General features: G+C 43.4%; 1 protein-coding gene and 1 pseudogene across 2 annotated transcripts in view; both read left to right on the top strand.

The window, feature by feature from the left end:
* Positions 1 to 19,886, top strand: part of LOC140730677 (sorting nexin-31-like) — a 142,775-nt gene that overhangs the window by 10,135 nt on the left and 112,754 nt on the right. For both annotated transcript variants that reach the window (XM_073051441.1, XM_073051451.1), the window contains one exon: positions 16,190 to 16,307. In XM_073051441.1, coding sequence (XP_072907542.1) covers positions 16,190 to 16,307 — 118 coding nt within the window. The remainder of the gene's footprint in view (positions 1 to 16,189; positions 16,308 to 19,886) is intronic.
* Positions 5,984 to 6,211, top strand: LOC140736248 (small ribosomal subunit protein eS21-like; annotated as a pseudogene).

Raw genomic sequence — 19,886 nt, forward strand, 5'->3', positions numbered from 1 at the left:
GCTGAACCTGCAGACCAACCTTTTGTGATTCATGCACAAACATTCCCAAATCCCTCTGCACAGCAGCATGCTGCAATATTTTACCATTTAAATGACGATCAGCACTTTCATTTTTTCCTTCCAAAGTGGATAATCTTGCGTTTACCAATAAGAGTGATGAATCATGTTGGGCATTACTGATTGATTAGTCTTCCATCTTGCCAATGTTGTATTTGTTTGGTGTGGGGTTGAAGGATCAACTTGGTATCACTCATGTATTTGCCAGTTAGATAGCAACCCACGGGCTAATGACCCTGGATGGATTCACTGCCTGGTCCCATCCACGTAATACAGAGTTAAGTTCCTTTGTAGCGTTTGCATTGGACAGTTGTTGGTCTGGTTAAAATAACTTCCTCGATTCTCGTCTTTGTAGCTTTAATACCAGAGGTTTCAGTTGCAATGTTCATTCTGGTCACCTCATTATAGACATGTCATCTAAACCTTTGACAAATTTCTACACGTGCACAGTGGAGTGTATCCTGACTGGTATGGACAGAGCAAAATCCAGAAACAGGTAAACCTTGGAAAAGTAGTGGATCCAGCCCAGTCCATCACAGGAAAAACCCTCCTCTCCATTTAAACACATTCACAAGGAGCACTGTCACCAGAAGGCAGCATCCCTCATCAAGGACCCCCACCATCCAGGCATTATAAGATGATGAGAGGCATTGATGGTGTGGATAGTCAGAGGCTTTTTCCCAGGGCTGAAATGGCTAGCACGAGAAGGCACAGTTCTAAGGTGCTTGGAAGTAAGTACAGAGGAGATGTCAGGGGTAAGTTTTTTTACGCAGAGAGTGCATGGAAAGGGCTGCCGGCGACGGTAGTAGAGGTGGATATGATAGGGTCTTTTAAGAGACTCCTGGAAAGGTACAAACTTTGTACATGAAGCTTAGAAAAATAGAGGGCTGTGGGTAACCCTAGGTAATTTCTAGGGTAAGGACATGTTCAGCACAGCTTTGTGGGCCGAAGGGCCTGTATTGTGCTGTAGGTTTCTATGTTTCTCACTGCTACAATCAGGAAGGAGATACCTTTGGTTCCAGACCACCAGGTTCAATCTGAAGGCTTCTGAACCAGCATGGATAACTTCACTCACCTAACCTATGGACTCATTTTTAAAGGACTCTCACGTTTTCAGTATTATTTGCACTTTTTTTTTCTTTTGCACATTGTTTGTTCAGTCTGTGTTTGTAGTTTTCATAGATTTTGTTGTATTTCTTCGTTCTACTGTGAATGCCTGCAATGAAAATGAATCTCAAGGTAATGTATAGTGGCACACAGTGTATGTACTTTGATAATAAATTAGCTTTGATCTAACCAGGATGCTGCTTGGATTGGAGAGCGTGCCTCACGAGGATAGGTTGAGCAAGCTTTGGAGCTTGCATACCTGTGGGAGGGTGGAGGTCACCAGCTCTTGTGCTTGCTGCCGACTCAAAACTCTGATCCCAGAAACCAGGTTAATGTAGGATTAATGTTAGTGGCTACTGACTTCGGTGGGCTGAAGGACCTGTTTCTCTGCTGGATCTCTCAGTAACACAGAGAAACTGATTAAACAAGAACATAGAAATCTACAGCACATTACAGGCCCTTTGGCTCATTATGTTCCAAGCATGTAACCGACTCTAGAAACTGCCTACAATTTCCCTACGGCATAGCCCTCTATTTTTCTCAGCTCTATGTACCTATCTAAGAGGCTCTTAAAAGACCCTATTGTATCTGCTTCCAGTACTGCCGTTGCCAGTGCATTCCACACACCAACCACACTCTGTGTGGAAAAACTTACCTCTGACATCCTCCTTGTACCTATTAACAAGCACCTTAAATTTATGCCCCCTCTTGTTAGCCATTTCAGCCCTGGGAAAAAGCTTCTGGTTATCCACAAATCAATGTCCCTCATCATCTTATACACCTCTATCAGGTCACCTCTCATCCTCCATCGCTCCAAGGAGAAAAAGCCAAATTCACTTAACCTATTATCATAAGGTACGTCCTCCATTCTAGGCAACATCCTTGTAAATCTCCACTGCACTCTCTTAATAGTATCCACGTCCTTCCTGCAGACAGGTGACCAGAACTGAACCCAGTACTCCGAGTGGGGTCCAAGCTGTAACATTACCTCCCGGCTCTTGAACTCAATCCCATGGTTGATGAATGTCAATACACGATTCGCCTTCTTAACAACACTGTCAGCCTGCACAGCAGCTTTGAATATCCTGTGGACATGGACCCCAGGATCTCTCAGATCCTCCACACTGCCAAGAGTCTTACCATTAATATTATATTCTGTCTTCAAATTGGACCTACCAAAATGAACTACTTCACACTTATCTGGGTTGAACTCCATCTGCCACTTCTCAGCCCAGTTCTGCATCCTGTCGATATTCCACTGTAACCTCTGACAACTCTCCAGACTATCCACAACACCCCCAACCTCTGTGTCATCAGTAAACTTACTAACCCACCCTTCTACTTCTTCATCCAGGTCATTTATAAAAATCACAAAGAGGAGGGATCCTAGAACAGATCCCGGAGGCACACCACTGGTCACCGACCTCCATTCAGAATATGAACCCTCTACAATCATCCTTTGCCTTCTGTGGGCAAGCCAATTCTGGATCCACAAAGCAAGGTCTCCTTGGATCCCATGCCTCCTTACTTTCTGAAGGAGCCTTGCATAGGGATCTTTATCAATTGCCTTAATGAAATCCATATACACTACATGCACTGCCCTACCTTCATCAATGTGTTTTGTTAGTTCTTCAAAAAGTTTAATCAGGCTCATGAAACACGACTTGGCCTTGACAAAGCCATGCTGACTATTCCTAATCAGATTATGTCTCTTCAAATACTCATAAATTCTGCCTCTCAGGATCTTCTCCAATAACTTGCCCACCACTGAAGTCTGACTCACTAGTCTATAATTTCCTGGGTTATCGCTACTCCTTTTCTTGAACAAGGGAACAACATTTGCAGACTTCTGATCCTCTGGTACTTCTCCCATCCCTATTAACAATGCAACGACCATCGCCAGAGGCTCAGCAATCTCCTTCTTCATTTCCCATAGTAGCCTGGGGTATATCTCATCTGGTCCCGGTGATTTATGTAACTAAATGCTTTTCAAAAGCTTCAGCAGTGTGACCTGCTATTGCTGTAGCCATCCACTTCAAGGTTAGACATGTTGTGCATTCAGAGACACTCTTCTGTACACCACTGTTCTAACAAGTGGTCATTTGAGTTGCTGTCACCTTCCTGCCAATTTGAACCACTTTGGCCATTCTCTCGTTTTCATCCACAGAACAGCTGCTCACTGGATTTTTTTGTTTTTGTTTTTGGCACCCTTCTCTGTAATCTCTAGAGACTGTGGTGTGTGAAAATCCCAGGAGATCAGCAGTTTCTGAGATACTCAAATCACCCCATCTGGCACCAACAATCATTCCACGGTCAGAGTTACTTAGATCACATTTCTTCCCGTTCTGATGTCTGGTCTGAACAATAAGTGAAGCTCTTGACTGTGTCTGCATGCTTATATGCATTGAGTCGCTGCCACATGATTGGCTGATCAGATATTTGCATCAATGAACAGGTGTACCTGATAAAGTGACCATCAAGTGTATGTATAAAGAATTGATTGAGAAATGAGCATGTCCAAAACAGCAGGGAAGATCTCTTTCTTCACTCCCCCCCCCCCCCCGTGTTAAAATAATGCCTTGGAATTTATAATGTCTGTTTGCAATTCAGTTAATATCTAATCTGAAATGTAGGGCTTTCGACAGCATAATACAGGGAGGGTTAAGGGAGATTCTGTGTTTAAGACTTTGGAATGGGACATGAAACAACTGTCAACACATACAAAATGCTGGTGGAACGCAGCAGGCCAGGCAGCATCTATAGGAAGAAGTATAGTCGACGTTTCGGGCCGAGACCCTTCATCAGGACTAATGGAAAAAGGAGATAGTAAGAGACTTGAGAGGGGAAGGGGGAGACCGGAAATGATAGGAGAAGACAGGAGGGATAGGGATGAAGCTAAGAGCTGGGAAGTTGATTGGCCAAAAGGATACAAGGCTGGAAAAGGGGGAGTATCATAGGATAGAAGGTCTTGGAAGAAAGAAAGGGGGAGGGGAGCACCAGAGGAAGATGGAGAACAGGCAAAGAGTTATTATGAGAGGGAAAGAGAGAAAAATAAATAAATAAATAAAAATTAGGGATGGGGTAAGAAGGGGAGGAGAGTTAAAGGAAGTTAGAGAAATCAATGTTCATGCCATCAGGTTGGAGGCTACCCAGAGGGAATATAAGGTGTTGTTCCTCCGACCTGAGTGTGGCATCATCTCAACAATAGAGGAGGCCATGGATAGACATATCAGAATGGGAATGGGACGTGGAATTAAAATGTGTGGCCACTGGGAGATCCAGCTTCCTTTGGCGGACAGAGCGTAGGTGTTCAGCGAAATGGTCTCCCAGTCTGCGTCGGGTCTCACCAATATATAAAAGGCCACACCGGGAGCACCGGACTCAGTATACCACACCAGCCGACTCACAGGTGAAGTGTTGCCTCACCTGGAAGGACTGTCTGGGGCCCTGAATGGTGGCGAGGGAGGAAGTGTAAGGGCAGGTGTAGCACTTGTTCTGTTTACAAGGATAAGTGCCAGGAGGGAGATTGGTGGGAAGGGGTGGGGGGGGGGGGGGACAAGGGAGTCATGTAGGGAGCAATCCCTGTGGAAAGCAGAAAGGGGCAGGGGAGGGAAAGATGTGCTTGGTGGTGGGATCTGGTTGGAGATGACGGAAGTTAGGGAGAGTTATATGTTCGACATGGAGGCTGGTGGGGTGGTAGGTGAGGACAAGAGGAACCCTATCCCTAGTGGGGTGGCGGGAGGATGGGGTGAGAGCAGATGTGCGTGAAATGTGAAATCAGAACTGTGTTCTGATTCAGGTGAACAGATAAAACTGAACAGTGACTGCAGTAGTTAAGAGCAGTGCCTTCCAGTTGTAACCAGAATTTCTTGTTGATAAAAACAGGTTTTATTCATCCAGTCCAGACAGGATTTACCAGTATATGTTGTTGCTCTTGAAGTTATTGCCTTGTAAAAGAAGAGGTACTCTCTGGGTTTACAAACCTCTACATCTTTTCCCGACCCTGTCCATTGGTGCTTCCTTACCAGTTGGTGATGCAACCTGTTTGAAAGCCCTCCATCTGTAGAAATTTTCTGGAGTCTTTGTTAACATCAATTCTCTTCAAACTCTGAATTAAATATAGTCACTGGCATGCTTTCTTCATAATATATAAAATGTTGCGACAGGATAGATCTTCAGAGATGTTGACACCCAGGAACTTGAAACTGCTCACCTTTTCCAATGCTAGCCTTTCTAGAACTGGTGTGTGTTCCCTCGACTACCCATTCTCGAAGTACGCGATTGTTCTTACTGACGTTGAGTGCAAGGTTGTTGTTGCAAGACCACTTCACCATCCGACGTGTGTCACTCTTGTACTCTGCCTCATTGCCACTTGGGATTCTGCCAACAGTAGTTGTGTCATCGGTGAATCAATAGAGAGTGTTTACGCTGTGCCAAGCCACACCATCATGGGTGTAGGGAGAGGGAGCACAGCAATGGCTAAACATACATCCTTGAACTGGAAAAGGCGAGTAAGACTTGCTGAGTAGGCAAAGAATTTGCATGTACAGGTCCTCCCTGAGTTGCAAGTGCCTGATTTATATACTTAGAGATACAGCATGGTAACAGGCCCAGTGAGGCCACACCACCCAGTTACACTCATGTGCCCAACAAACACTTGTATCTTTGAAATGAGGGTATAAACTGGAGTAGCTGGAGGAAACCTATGTGTTCAGAGGGAGAACGTGCTAACTCCTTACAGACAGCAGTGGGAATTGAACCCAGGTTGCCCAGTTGGATGCAGATCACTATCACAAATGAGTAAATGTACTGCTACTGAACTAAATCCAACACGCCGAATGACGCAGGAGAATTTGTTGATCTTCATGTTCCATGCAAATGCTCTGCTAGCAACTGAATTATTGGGGCCAAAGACCATGGTTTCATTCAAATCAACTTTGCTGAGGTTGATAAACTAACCGGGAAGTTCAATGGAGAGATGGGTGAATCAGATGATTGTGTCCTGAGGCTAGCAAAGAACGTCGGAATCATAGCCAAGGCTATCTAGCAAACGGAAGACATGTTTGGGGCGGCTGACTTTTGGAGTTTGGGAAAACAGTGGGTGGATTTTCTGGCTGCTCTGTGACTGCAGGCATCTTCTACTTTGTAGGAACTTACTTCGTGACAATATCATAGCACCTACTAGCACAGAGGTTCCCAACATGGGGTCTATGGATCCCTTGCTTAATGGTATTGGTCTATGACATAAACAGGGTGGGAAATCCGAATGATTTGAGTTAGACACACTCATTTAACTACATGCCTCCCTTAGCTGACCTGGGTTTCATTTATATATGTTTCTGGGTGTCTGCATTTCCAACTTATGAGCTGCTCGGGTTATGAACAGAGGTGTTCCACAGGGATCTGTTCTGCAACTCCTGCTCTTTGTGATTTTTATAAACGACTTGGAGGAGGAGGTGGAAGGGTTGATTAATAAGCTTTCAGATGTGACGAAGGTTGGTGGTGTGGATAATTTAGACGGTTGTCATAGGTCATAACAGGACAATGATAGGATGCAGAGCTAGACTGAGAAGTAGGAGTTGGAGTTTAATCTAGAGAAGAGATTCACTTCAGAAGGTCGATTTAGGGTTAATGGCAGGAATCTTAGCAGTGTGGAGGACCAGAGGGATGTTGGGGTCCACGTCCATGGATCCCTCAAAGCTGCCACGGAAGTTAATAGGGTGGTTAGGAAAGCGAATGGTGCGTTAGCCTTCATTAATTGGGGGATTGCATTCAAGAGCCATGAGGTAATGTTGCAGCTTCTGGTTGGACTACATTTGGAATATTGTTTTCACTTCTAGTTGCCTCATTATAGGATGGACATGGAAGCCTTAGAGAAGGAGCAGAGGAGATTTATCAGGATGCTGCCTGGATTAGGTTGAATAGATTAGGAATTTGTTCCCTGGAAAATAGGAGAATGAGGATAGATTTGATAGAGGTAAACAAAATTATGAAGGGTATTGATAAGGTTAATGGAAGCAGGCATTTTCCACTGAGCTTGGGTGGAACTAGAAATGATGTCATATGTTAAGGGTAAATGGTGCAATATTTAAGGGGAACATGAGGGGGATCTTCACTCCCAGGGTGGTGTGAGTGTGGAAGAAGCTGCCAGTGGAAGTGGTGGGTGTGGGTTCAATTTCAAACTTTAAGAGAAGTTTTGGATATGGACAGGAGAGGTATAGTCAGGTCGATGAGACTCAGCAGAATAACAGTTCTTTGGGCTGAAGGGTCTGTTTCTGTGCTGTAGTGCTCTCTGCCTCTATGGGAGACCATGTCTTATGGGGATAGGTTGAGTGAGCCCCAGGGAAAACAAGGGAAGACGAGAGGTGACTGGACAGAGTGTATAAGATGATGAGACATAGACCGAGTGGATGGCCAGCACTTTTTTTTCCTGGGGTGGCAATGGATAATATATCAAGGAATAATTTTATGGTGACTGCAGGAAAGAATAGGAGAGTGACCAGAGGTGGGTATTTCACACAGAGCGGTGGATGTGTGGAATGCGCCAAAGGTGGTGATAGAGGCAGAGACTCACAGCACACGGATGAAAGAAAAATGGGGGTCTATGTGGGAGAGCAGGTTAGATTGATCTTGGAGTAGGTTAAGGGCATCATAGTCTGAAGGGCCTGTACTGTGCTGTTGTGTTCTGTGTTTAAAGATGAAAGATTAGCTTTATTTGTCACGTGTACATCAAAACATACAGTGAAATGCCTCATTTACATTAAATGTGTCATTCTAAAAGGCAATATGAAGAAACTTGGACAAAAGGTTCCATTGATGTTGATGAATTCTTTCAAGTGCTAACAAGCCTGCCAGTGAAACTTTATCTTTTGCAATCTCTCACAGTGGCTGAATCATTAACTAGTTTCAAACTTCCCTCAAGGGAAGTTGGGAGGAGCTCTATCTATATGGAATGAAAATGCTTCTAAAATTGGGTAATGTTTGTGGAGAGAATTAAAAACAGAGCTATTGTTTTGGGTCAATGACTGCCCAGCTATTTAGCTAGAAGTAAGAATGGATGAACTCCACCATGAACTGTGCCAAGCTCAACTGTGAAAGGAGGAGGGTGGGGCATGCAGCCTGCAACTCCACCCCGCAAAAACCCAGAGTTACAGAAATGGCAACAGGAGCTCCAAAGACCACACCCCTGGCAGAGGAAGGATCTTCACCTCGGTGACATATGAAGTCATGTGGGGAAAGTGGAAACCACAGGGCCAGTCAACCTTTGGCCCAGGACAGAAAACTCTGGTTAGTTGCTGTCAGCATCCTATTCCCCAGTAAGGGTGAATGGAACGAGAAGGACAATGTTAATTCCCCAGTAGGGGTGAATGGAACGAGAAGTACAATGTTAATTGCCCAGTAGGGGTGAATGGAAGCAGAAGGACAATGTTATACTTTGTAACTCTAAAATGTGGAGGATCAGAGGGATCCTGGGGTCTGAGTCCATAGGACACCCAAAGCTGCTGTGCAGGTTGACTCTGTGATTAAGAAGGCATACGGTGCATTGGCCTTCATCAATCACGGGATTGAGTTTAGGAGCTGAGAGGTAATGTTGCAGCTATATAGGACCCTGGTCAGACCCCACTCAGAGTACTGTGCTCAGTTCTGGTCGCTTCACTACAGGAAGGGTGTGGAGACTTTCAATCCTGACAGCGACTCAGTTGCATCTCTGTCTGCTGAGTCCATTGATACAGTAATTTCAACTGTGAGTTCTGCTTTGGTTAGCAGCTGTTTTTGTATGCTTTCTTGTAAGATTCCACAAACTAAATGATCTTGCATTTCATCATTAAACTCATTATTGAACTGACAATGCTGGGACAATTTCTTCAATTCAGCCAAGTACACTGAAATGGACTGCCCTTCCTTTTGGTTCTGCTTAGAAACCCAAGTATTCTGCAGTCAACGATGGTTTCAATTCTGAACATTCGTGCGTTACATTCACAATACAGGTCCACAATCCCTTCTCCGAAATTCTGAAATCCAAAAAGCTCCAAAAACTGAAGTATTTTTCGCCAACAGCTGACATCACTCAGGTGTGACATGGCAGCACTAGCAGAGGCCGCCAGACATCAGTTGTGGCTCAGTGCTCGTACTGGTTACACGTGCATTTCCTGCTCACTGATATTTTGTGTTCACTGTTGACTTTGTGTTTAATTTCACTGTGAAAATGTCAAAAAGAGCTGCAGATACCCCTATGGGTAACATTGAGAAAAGAGAAGGAAGCATCTATCATTATCAATAATGCAGAAAGTGGAGTTATTGCAGAAGCTTGATCGTGGTGTGTCTGTGTGGCGTCTTACTGAAGAATATGGTGTTGGAACTACTACTGTATATGATTTAAAGAAACAAAGACAAGTTACTGAAGTTTTATAGTGACAGTGATGTTCTACATTTATTCCAATAAGTCATTTACCATGTGTTTGATTTGGTTCATTTGAAGCTGTGTATTTTTATGATTTAGTGAATGGTTTTGTTGGAAGTAAAAAAAAATTCTTGTCGTTATTCCCTAAACAATACAGTATAACAACTATTTACATAGCATTTACATTGTATTAGGTATTATAAGTAATCTAGAGGTGATTTTAAAGTATTGGAGTTTGTTTTCTGCCTTTTTAAAAAAAAACTTGTACGTCTTTCACTCCTTCCAAAGAAAAATGTGCTTTGCTTCAACAGGCAGGTAGTCATTTCAGGTTCATTTTGAAACTTGCTCATTGCCACTGTTATGTTTTGTAACTTCAGAAACTAATCAAAAGATAAACACAGGAGCCAGGATACTTCACTATTTAGTTATCTTTTCCACTTATTTTTAGTGCTGCACTAAAATATGACATGGTGGTGTTATCACTTAAGCCATTGACGTATCTCTTACATATAACCCATCATGAATTATGTAAACAAACAGAATGCTTAATCAACCAACATACTTACAATATTACTCAATTACGTGTGATAAATAAATCTGAATCTGCACTGACCTTAAAAGACCAAATGTCACTAGGTTCAGGAGCAGTTAATATCCATTATCTATCAGGCTCCTGAACCAGCCTGGATAACTTCACTCAATTCTGAACTGATTTCACAATCAATGGACTCAGTTTCAATGACTCTACAACTTGTGTTCCCAATCTTAGTTGTTTTATTATTATTGTAATGTTCTCGCTCGGGTGTAACGGAACCCGAACTAAACTCCGAGGTAAACCGTAGTCAATGAAAACAAGGTCGCAGTAAGATTAACCATTTACTGTTCACTCTTCCACATTAACATATGGTGAAAACTGTTGATAAAACAATACAAGATTTGTACAGTATTTGTTCCTTTCTTGATATCACATTTACATTGTAAATGCTTGCAAAAATAAACTACAACAACTACATTACATTAAAGTGTAGCATACAGTCAGAATCTAGTTACGCCATTGACTGCTTTAAATACACTTCAACACAACTATCCGTAACTCTTTAACTAACGAAAACATAAACCTTATTGACAGTCGTTACTTTTAACAGAATTAGCGTTAACATTTTAATTCAACATATTGATTATCTATGAACTTACAGCGTTGCTTCACTGTGATTTCTAATGCGTAGAGAGACAACTTTCTTGCACTGATCTCACACGTGTGAGCCCCCTCCGTTCTGTTTTTCCCAAACCGGTATTTTCCCACGAGACACGGCGAAACCGGATGTGACGTCATCGTATGCCGCGATATATTACAGACAACGAATTTACTTAAACAATCCTAACTTTAACTAAAAAATGCTAACAAATTACTAAGCGAAAATATTATAAACTAAATAACTGCCATAAAGGCAACACACTCCCTGCTTGACCTTTGTAAGGTCACAAGGAACATAATACAAAACTTAGTCTCTAAATCAGTCATTAGGTAGAAGTAGAATGACTTCTGTAACTGGCCTTTGGTAAATTTTCACATCGCTTTGGTCGGTAGTTTTCAACTCGACATTCCTGACATGTCCCTCCCTACTAGGGAATGTGGCAGTGATTCTGGCCATTGGCCAGCAGTTGCGGGCGATTTGCTTGTTCCTGAGCAGGACTAAATCTCTAACTTGAAGATTCCTGCCGGGTTCTGTCCACTTTTGTCTGTGTTGCAACAAAGGTAGATATTCCTGTCTCCAACAAGACCAGAACCGATTTGCCAGAGCCTGGACCTGTCTCCATTGCTTTGCGTACAAATCCTTATCGGAGAAGTCCCCTGGTGGGGGGGGAGGGGGTCCTGTCTAAGGAGCATTGATGGCGAGAGTATGAAGGGGTTTTCCGGGTCAGAAGACACAGGTAGGAGTGGTTGTGCATTTATAATGGCTGTGACCTCTGCCATTAGTCTGCACAGTACCTCGTGGGTCAATCGGGTGCGTTGCTGCAGAAACATTGAATCAAGAATTCTTTTGGCGATACCAATCATGCGCTCCCATGCGCCTCCCATGTGAGAGGCGTGTGGTGTGTTGAACTCCCAGTTGCATCCCTGCTGACTGAGGTATTTTTGCACTGTTTTGTCCATCCCCAGCTCCTTTGATGCTCCAACAAAGTTTGTGCCGCAATCAGACCTTAACTGTTTTGCAGGGCCTCTTAGCGCAAAGAAGCGCCTGAGAGCGTTAATGCAGCTGGATGTATCTAAAGATTCGATGTCCTCAATGTGTACCGCTCTTGAACTCATGCAGCTAAACATGGTAGCCCACCGCTTGCTCTCTGCTTGTCCTCCTCTGGTACGTCTCGTAGTGATAGTCCAGGGACCAAATACGTCGAGCCCCACATACGTAAAAGGAGGACAGGCTTTGAGGCGTTCTGGTGGGAGGTCCGCCATACGTTGAGCTTCCAACTTGCCTCGCAGTTTCCTGCAGGTTACGCACTTATGAAGTACTGAATTGATCAGTGTTTTACCTCCCAAGATCCACAGTCCCACTGCCCTTATTGCTCCTTCCGTCAGGTGACGCCCCTGATGCATTACCTGTTCATGGTGATGGCGAGTGAGCAGTAAGGACACATGGCTGTCTTTGGGCAGGATTACTGGACTCTTTTCTGCAGCTGGAAGTTGGGAGTGGGTTAACCGGCCTCCGATGCAGATGATATCGTTCTTCAGGATCGGGCTGAATTTCCTCAAGGGGCTGTCCTTTGGTATTGGTTTATTAACTTGGAGAGCTGAAAACTCCCCTGCAAAAGCCGCTCTTTGAGTTGCTTTAAAGATGACGTCCTTTGCCTGGGCCAATTCGTCCGCAGTGCGAGGTAAGTTACATTTGTGCCATCCCCTACATTTATTGTTTCGGGATGAACGTTTGTGTGATCTGGCCATGTGAATGAGGAACACAAGTCCTCTCACTAAAGAATGCAAAGTGGAGAACCATTGAAAGCGTTCGATAGTACGTATCGATTCTTCGAGGTAGGTGGCTCCTGTTTGTATTTGCGGGTGAATTTCCGAATCTCTTTCGGGTTCGACCAGCTCAAATGTCTCGCTCATTTGAGTCTTTTCTGTTGGTGGCTGATACAGGAAGTGGAGTCCGGTGAACCAGGATGTCTGAGCCAGGCGGGATGCAGGTAAGGATCTCGATGCATGGTCTGCAGGGTTATCCTCAGTGCGTACATAATGCCATTGTTTGAGCTTTGAAGACAGGCGGATACGTTGAACTCTATTATGAATGTACACGTAGAAGCGTTTTGATTCATTATAAATATAACCAAGCACTACTTTGCTATCTGTGTAGAACTTGACCTCGTCGAACTCTAGGTCTAGCTCGTACTGGATAAGCTCTGCTATTTCCACAGCCAGGACAGCTGCACACAGTTCAAGCCTTGGAGTTGTTGGCTCGGACTGGGGAGTGAGTTTCACCTTACCAGTTACAAATCCTACTTCAACTTGACCACCCTTCCTGACCACTTTCAAGTAAGCCACAGCACCGATGGCCTTGGTAGACACATCCGAAAAAACACACAATTCTCTGTGTGCAGCCTCGGTGAGTGAGGTCGCAGTGTACCTACGTCGGATATGAAGCTGTTTTAGATCTTGAAGTGAATCTCTCCAAGCTTCCCATTTGCTTAGCTTGTCTTCTGGTAGGGTGGTATCCCAATCAGAGAGCTCAGAGGTAAGTTCTCTGAGAAGGACTCTTCCTTGGATCGTAACTGGCACCAGTAGACCCAAGGGATCGAAAACACTGTTGACAGTGGAGAGAACTCCACAGCGGGTGAATGGCTTGATCACGGTCGGCACAGAGAACGTGAATGAGTCAGTCGTAATCTCGCAGAGGAGACCCAAGCTCCCTTGTGTGGGTATGGTTTCTCCATCTAGATCTAGGTCTTTGATTGCCGGAGCACAGTCATCATGTGGAAAGGTCTCCATTACTGCCTGACAGTTTGAAGTGAACTTGTGCAAACGGAGGTTTGACTCAGTGAGTGAGGCTTGTGTACGTCGGAGCAGATCGGTTGCTTCGTCTTCTTTCAGTAGTGATATCAAGCCATCATCGACATAGAAGTGCCTTTCTACAAACTGAACGGTGTCGTCGCCGCGCTCCTGTGTGCCCTCTCTGATGGCTCTTCGCAGCCCATAGATGGCCATGGCAGGTGATGGACTATTGCCGAAAACGTGGACTTTCATCTGGTACTCGATGACTTCCTTGTTAATGTCATTGTCCTTGTACCATAAGAAACGGAGGAAATCGCGATAGTCCTCCTTTACTAAGAAACAATGGAACATCTGCTGGATGTCCGCTAAGATTGCGACCTTCTCCTTCCGGAAGCGCAGCAGGACCCCGAGAAGGGTATTGTTTAGGTCGGGGCCTGTAAGGAGCACATCATTAAGAGAGACACCAGCGCACTGAGCACTGGAGTCAAAGACCACCCTGATCTGATTGGGCTTTTGTGGGTGGTAAACCCCAAACGTTGGGAGGTACCAGCACTCCTCGCCTTCCCTCAGTGGCGGTGCTACTTCAGCATGTCTGTTAGCGAAGATCTTCTCCATAAATGCTACGTATTGTTGCTGCATCTCGGGTTTCCTTTTCAGGGTTTTTTGCAAGGACGTGAACCGCTTGACTGCCTGCTCTTTGTTGTTTGGCAAGCGCTGGCGTGGTTCTCTGAAAGGTAGTGGGGCGACCCAATTATTTGCTTCATCTCTGAAGACTTTGGTGTCCATTATTTTTAGGAAAATGGCGTCTTGTGCTAATGGAGCAAGTTTATTATCATGCTCAGTTTGAGCGAAGACTGACTGACACAGCGTCTTGTCGGTTACTTTACTACACTTGTTGAAGCCTTGTCGTGCTTCCTTGATACACATGAAACTTGTGCAGAGTTGAAAAATTGAATGGCGGCCACTCTCTAGCACATTGGTCTTGAGTGTGTTAACTGTTGGTTTGTGTACGTTGCCGAGACACACCTCTCCTATCACCACCCAGCCCAGATCCAGGCGTTGCGCAAAGGGGGCGTCGTGTGGTCCATTGACCTGCTGCCTCTGTTGCTGGATGGCAACGACTTGATGCTGGACCGAGTTGTCATTGCTGCACTTGAAACACCTGATAATGCCGCTTTTTCACTGTAATGTTCTTGCTCGGGTGTAACGGAACCCGAACTAAACACCGAGGTAAACCGTAGTCAATGAAAACAAGGTCGCAGTAAGATTAACTGTTTACTGTTCACTCTTCCACATTAAAGTATGGTGAAAACTGTTGATAAAACAATACAAGATTTGTACAGTATTTGTTCCTTTCTTGATATCACATTTACATTGTAAATGCTTGCAAAAATAAACTACAACAACTACATTACATTAAAGTGCAGCATACAGTCAGTATCTACCTACGCCATTGACTGCTTTAAATACACTTCAATGCAACTATCCGTAACTCTTTAACTAACGAAAACATAAACCTTATTGACCGTCGTTACTTTTAACAGAATCAGCGGTAACATTTTAATTCAACATATCGATTATCTATGAACTTACAGCGTTGCTTCACTGTGATTTCTAATGCGTAGAGAGACAACTTTCTTGCACTGATCTCACATGTGTGAGCCCCCTCCGTTCCGTTTTTCCCAAACCGGTATTTTCCCACGAGACGCGGCGAAACCGGATGTGACGTCATCGTATGCCGCGATATATTACAGACAATGAATTTACTTAAACAATCCTAACTTTAACTAAAAAATGCTAACAAATGAATTACTAAGCGAAAATATTATAAACTAAATAACTGCCATAAAGGCAACACAATTATGATTTGTTTTTTTAAAATATTTGAACAGTTTGATTGCCTTTGTGTGTGGTTTTTCATTGATACCATTGTATTTTTCTGTTCTACTGTGAATGCCTGCAAGAAAATGAATCTCAGTGTAGTATATGGTGATGCCTACTTTGATAGTAAATTTATTTTAAACGTTGAAATTGCCCGATCTTCTGCATTATACTTTAAATGATGTTTCGAGGTTTTGAGGTCTATGTCTCATTTGAACATAATATTTTCCAAGTCAAGTCACTTTTATTGTCATTTCAACCATAACTGCTGGTACAGTACATAGTAAAAATGAGACAATGTTTTTTCAGGACCATGGTGGTCATGACACAATACAAAAAGTAGACTGAACTACGTAAAAAAAACAACACAGGAAAGAAAAACTACACTAGACTACAGACCTACACAGTTCTGCATAAAGTGCACAAAACAGTGCAGGCATTACAATGAATAATAAACAAGACAATAGGGCAGTAAGGTGTCAGCCCAGGCTCTGGGTATTAAGGAATCTGATAGCTTGGGGGAAGAAACTGTTACATAGTTTGGTTGTGAGAGCCCGAATGCTTCAGTGCCTTTTCCCAGACGGCAGGAGGGAGAAGAGTTTGTATGAGGAGTGCATGGGGTCCTTCATAATGCTGTTTGCTTTGCGGATGCAGCATGTAGTGTAAATGTCCATAATGGCAGGATGATCTTCTCAGCTGACATGAGAATCTTGGCAAATGCTACAGCATTTAGTATTTTTCTTTACTAATTTTAGCTGAAGAGGTATTTTGGGAAGAATTGTGTTCCGGATTTTCCGCCTAAGAATTATCTTGCGCAAACTGAGTCTATGGCTGAAGAAAGAAGACTTAAGTTACAGGAGTACCTTCAGAAAGGTGGGTCTTTTCGGTTAAATTCATTCATATTATACACATATCTAGCCATTTACATGCTAGATTTAAGTATTATGGATGTTTTATTCTCTATCCGTACTTTATTTTTATATAATTGCTTTTCTCTTTATGGTTGTTGGAAGTTGTTTTGTTGCATGTCACGCCCTGACTAACACATCACAGCAAATTCCTCATACATGAAATGAAAATAGGGAATAAAGTAGACCCTTGATCCTTGAGGGAGAAACCATTAAACTTAATAGATTGGCGTGGCTCAAACAATAGGACGGATGGTTGAGGACATTTTGGCCAGTGTTGCTCCTTCAAATCCAGATACAGGATTGGCAAATCCCACCCTGAGCCCATGTGCTCTTCTGTTGCTTATTCACTATGCTACATATGAAAATAATCACCTGGAAAATGAGAGCTGCTGTAGTTCACACAAGTATACCCCAGAAACTTCAACAATTATTTTTGTAATTCTCTAATAAAAACAAAAAAAAGTTAATAGACATGAAAACAGTCTGTATTGGATTCATTGATCTTGGAGTAGGTTAATGGGTTGGCCCTTATTAACCAATGAGGGTTGTGCTGACCCTTTAACCAACTCCAAGATCAATCTAATTCTTCTTTCCGACAGAGCCAATTTTTTTTTCTTTCATCAATGTATCTATCTGAGAGTCTTAGATTTCCCTCATGTACTGTATCTGCCTCCACACATACTCATCATTCACTGTATAAAATGCCTACTCTGACAACCACTGCACCCCTCCCCCCATACTTCCCTCCAGTCCACTTAAAATTATGCCCCTTGGTATTAGCCATTTTCATCCTGGGAAACATCTCCAGCTGACAATTAGATCTATGCCTCTTGTACATCTGTCAAGGCTCTCTCATGCTTCTTCACTCCAAACAGAAAAGCCCAAACTCACTCAACTTTTCCTCATAAGATATGCTCTCTGTTCCAAGTAGCATCATGGTAAATCTCACCTGCACCCTCTCTAGAGCTTTTTCATCCTTCCTGTAATGAACACAGTACTCTAAGTGTGGTCTAACTAGGGTTTTATAGAGCTGAACCATTACCTCGTGGTTCAGCTCTATACCACCCCCCCCAACATCTCGATCAACTGTTTGGCAACTTTGAGGGATTTGTGAACACAGACTTCAAGATCCCTCTGTTCTTCTATCCTGCTAAGAATCCTGCCATTGACCCTATACTCTGCCATCAAATTTGACTTCCAAAGTGAATCACTCACACTTCTCCGGGTTGAACTCCATCTGCCACTTTTTAGCCCAGCTCTGAATCCTATCAATGTCCTGTTTTAATCTGTGACAAACTTCAGTGCTATTTACAACTCCTAAATGGCTCATGTATCTGGTTGTCCCACCACCCAGTGTGTTTCAAGTTCCAACCACTCTGTGTAAAACCAAAAAAAATAGAAATCTTTCTGCATCACCTTGGGCTTACTTCCCAACACCTTAACGTTATGCTCCCTTGTACTAGCCACTTTCAGCCTAGGAAAAAGACTGTGGCAGTTCACACGATCTGTGCCGCTGGTCATCTTGTGTAAGATGATAAGGGGCTTTTATACTACCTGCTGTGGATATCATCGACTTGGCAGCAGGGCTCAATGCTGGTAACTTATCCTAAAGATCCCTTCCTTTTCCTCGGTTGGACAAATTCTTGCTGTTGCTGAAATAGCAATACTGTGGAGCCATCGTGACTTCCTCTATCGCATGTTTGCAGTTTTGATTCATGTTATGTCAGTGTGCTAACCAATCTTTCAGCACCAGGACAGTTCCCATACACAAGGCTGCACCTGCTTTGCTCTGCAACTTGCATAGTTTCTTTCCGTGGTGTAAATGGTTAAGTATGTCACAGAACCAGATAGAAATGCTAGAGGAACTCAGCAGGTCAGACAGCATTCACAGAGAGGAATAAATAGTCGACCTCTGGGGCTGAGACTGTTTGTCTGAGTCCTGCTGAGTTCCACCTGCAGTTTCTGTGTTTAGTTAATGTACATATTTTCATTTACACTTTACAAAGAGATGAACTATGCCACCATAATTCCTACTTCTCTTATGCACTCAGTAGTCACTTTATTAGGTACAGGTGGTGTATGTTTGTGGTCTTCTGCTGCTGTAGCCCATCCACTTCAAGGTTCGATGTGTTATGCATTCAGAGATGTTCTCCTGTACAGCACTGTTGTAAAGCATGGTAATCTGAGTTACTGTCACCTTCCTGTCAGCTAGAATTAGTCTGGCCATTCTCCTCTGACTTCTCTCATTTACGAGACAATTGATTCACAGAAACGCTCCTCACTAGATGTTTTTTTTTGCAACTGGCTCTTTAAACTCTGGAGACAGTTGTGCATGAAAATCCCAGGAGATCAGCAGTTTCTGAGATACTCAAACCACTCCATCTGGCATCAACAGTTATTCCACTGTCGAAGTCACTTGCATCACGTTTCTTCCCCGTTCTGATGTTTGATCTAAACACCAACTGAACCTCTTGACCATGTCAGTGTGCTCTTATGCATTGAGTTGCTGCCGTATGATTGGCTGATTAGGTATTTGCATAAACAAGGTGTACGTAATAAAGTGGCCACCGAGTGTATGTGTGAAAGCAATACAGTGACTGACTATATACTGCAAGTTTATTGAACTAAATATTGAGCAGAGCAAAGACCCAAAGACCGACTCTGTTCTTGATGAGCCTGCTAATCAACTTTTACCAGTGTGGTTCTGATATGCAGCAATTTCAAAAATCTTCAGTCTTTTTTAATGCTTTGTCAGAGTCGACAGCACAGGAAAAAAAAAATCCTTTGGTTCATCAAATCCATGTTTACCATCAAGCACCCATTAAGAATTAGGCCATTCAGCCCATCGAGTCTGCTCTGCCATTACATCATGGCTGATTTATTTTCCCCCTCAATCCCCTTCTACCTGTAACCTTTGATGCTATTACTAATCAAGAACCTATCAACCCCCCCCCATTTTAAATATTTATATAGTTACAATAGGCCCTCCCGGCCATTTGAGCCACACAGCCCAGTAATCCCTGATTTAACCCTTGTCTAATCATGGGACAATTTACAATGACCAATTAACCTACTAGCCAGTCTGTGTTTGGACTGTGGGAGGAAACCAGCGCACCCAGAGAAAACTCATGCATTCCATGGGGAGGCAGTGCAGACTCCTTAAAGACAGCATCTGAATAGAATGCTGAACTCCATGCCCCGAGTTATATAAATATGCTGCTCTAACTGGTATCTAACTACAGTGGCACCAAATATACCCAATATTCCATAAGACACTGGAGCAGAATTAGGCAATTAGGCCCATTGAGTCTGCTCCACCATTCTATCATGTCAATGTACCCAATGATCTGACCTCCACAGCCTTTCGTGGCAATGAATTCCACAGATTTACTACCCTCTGGCTAAAGATATTGCTTCTCATCTCTGTTCCAAAGGGATGTCCTTGTATTCTGAAGCTGTACCTCTGGTCCTAGGAAACATCCCAACCATGTCCACTCCATGTAGGCCTTCCAGTTTCAATGAGATGATAGGTTTCAACTCC

The sequence above is a fragment of the Hemitrygon akajei genome, chromosome 1 (genome assembly GCF_048418815.1).
Source record: "Hemitrygon akajei chromosome 1, sHemAka1.3, whole genome shotgun sequence".
Taxonomy (NCBI): Eukaryota; Metazoa; Chordata; class Chondrichthyes; order Myliobatiformes; family Dasyatidae; genus Hemitrygon; species Hemitrygon akajei.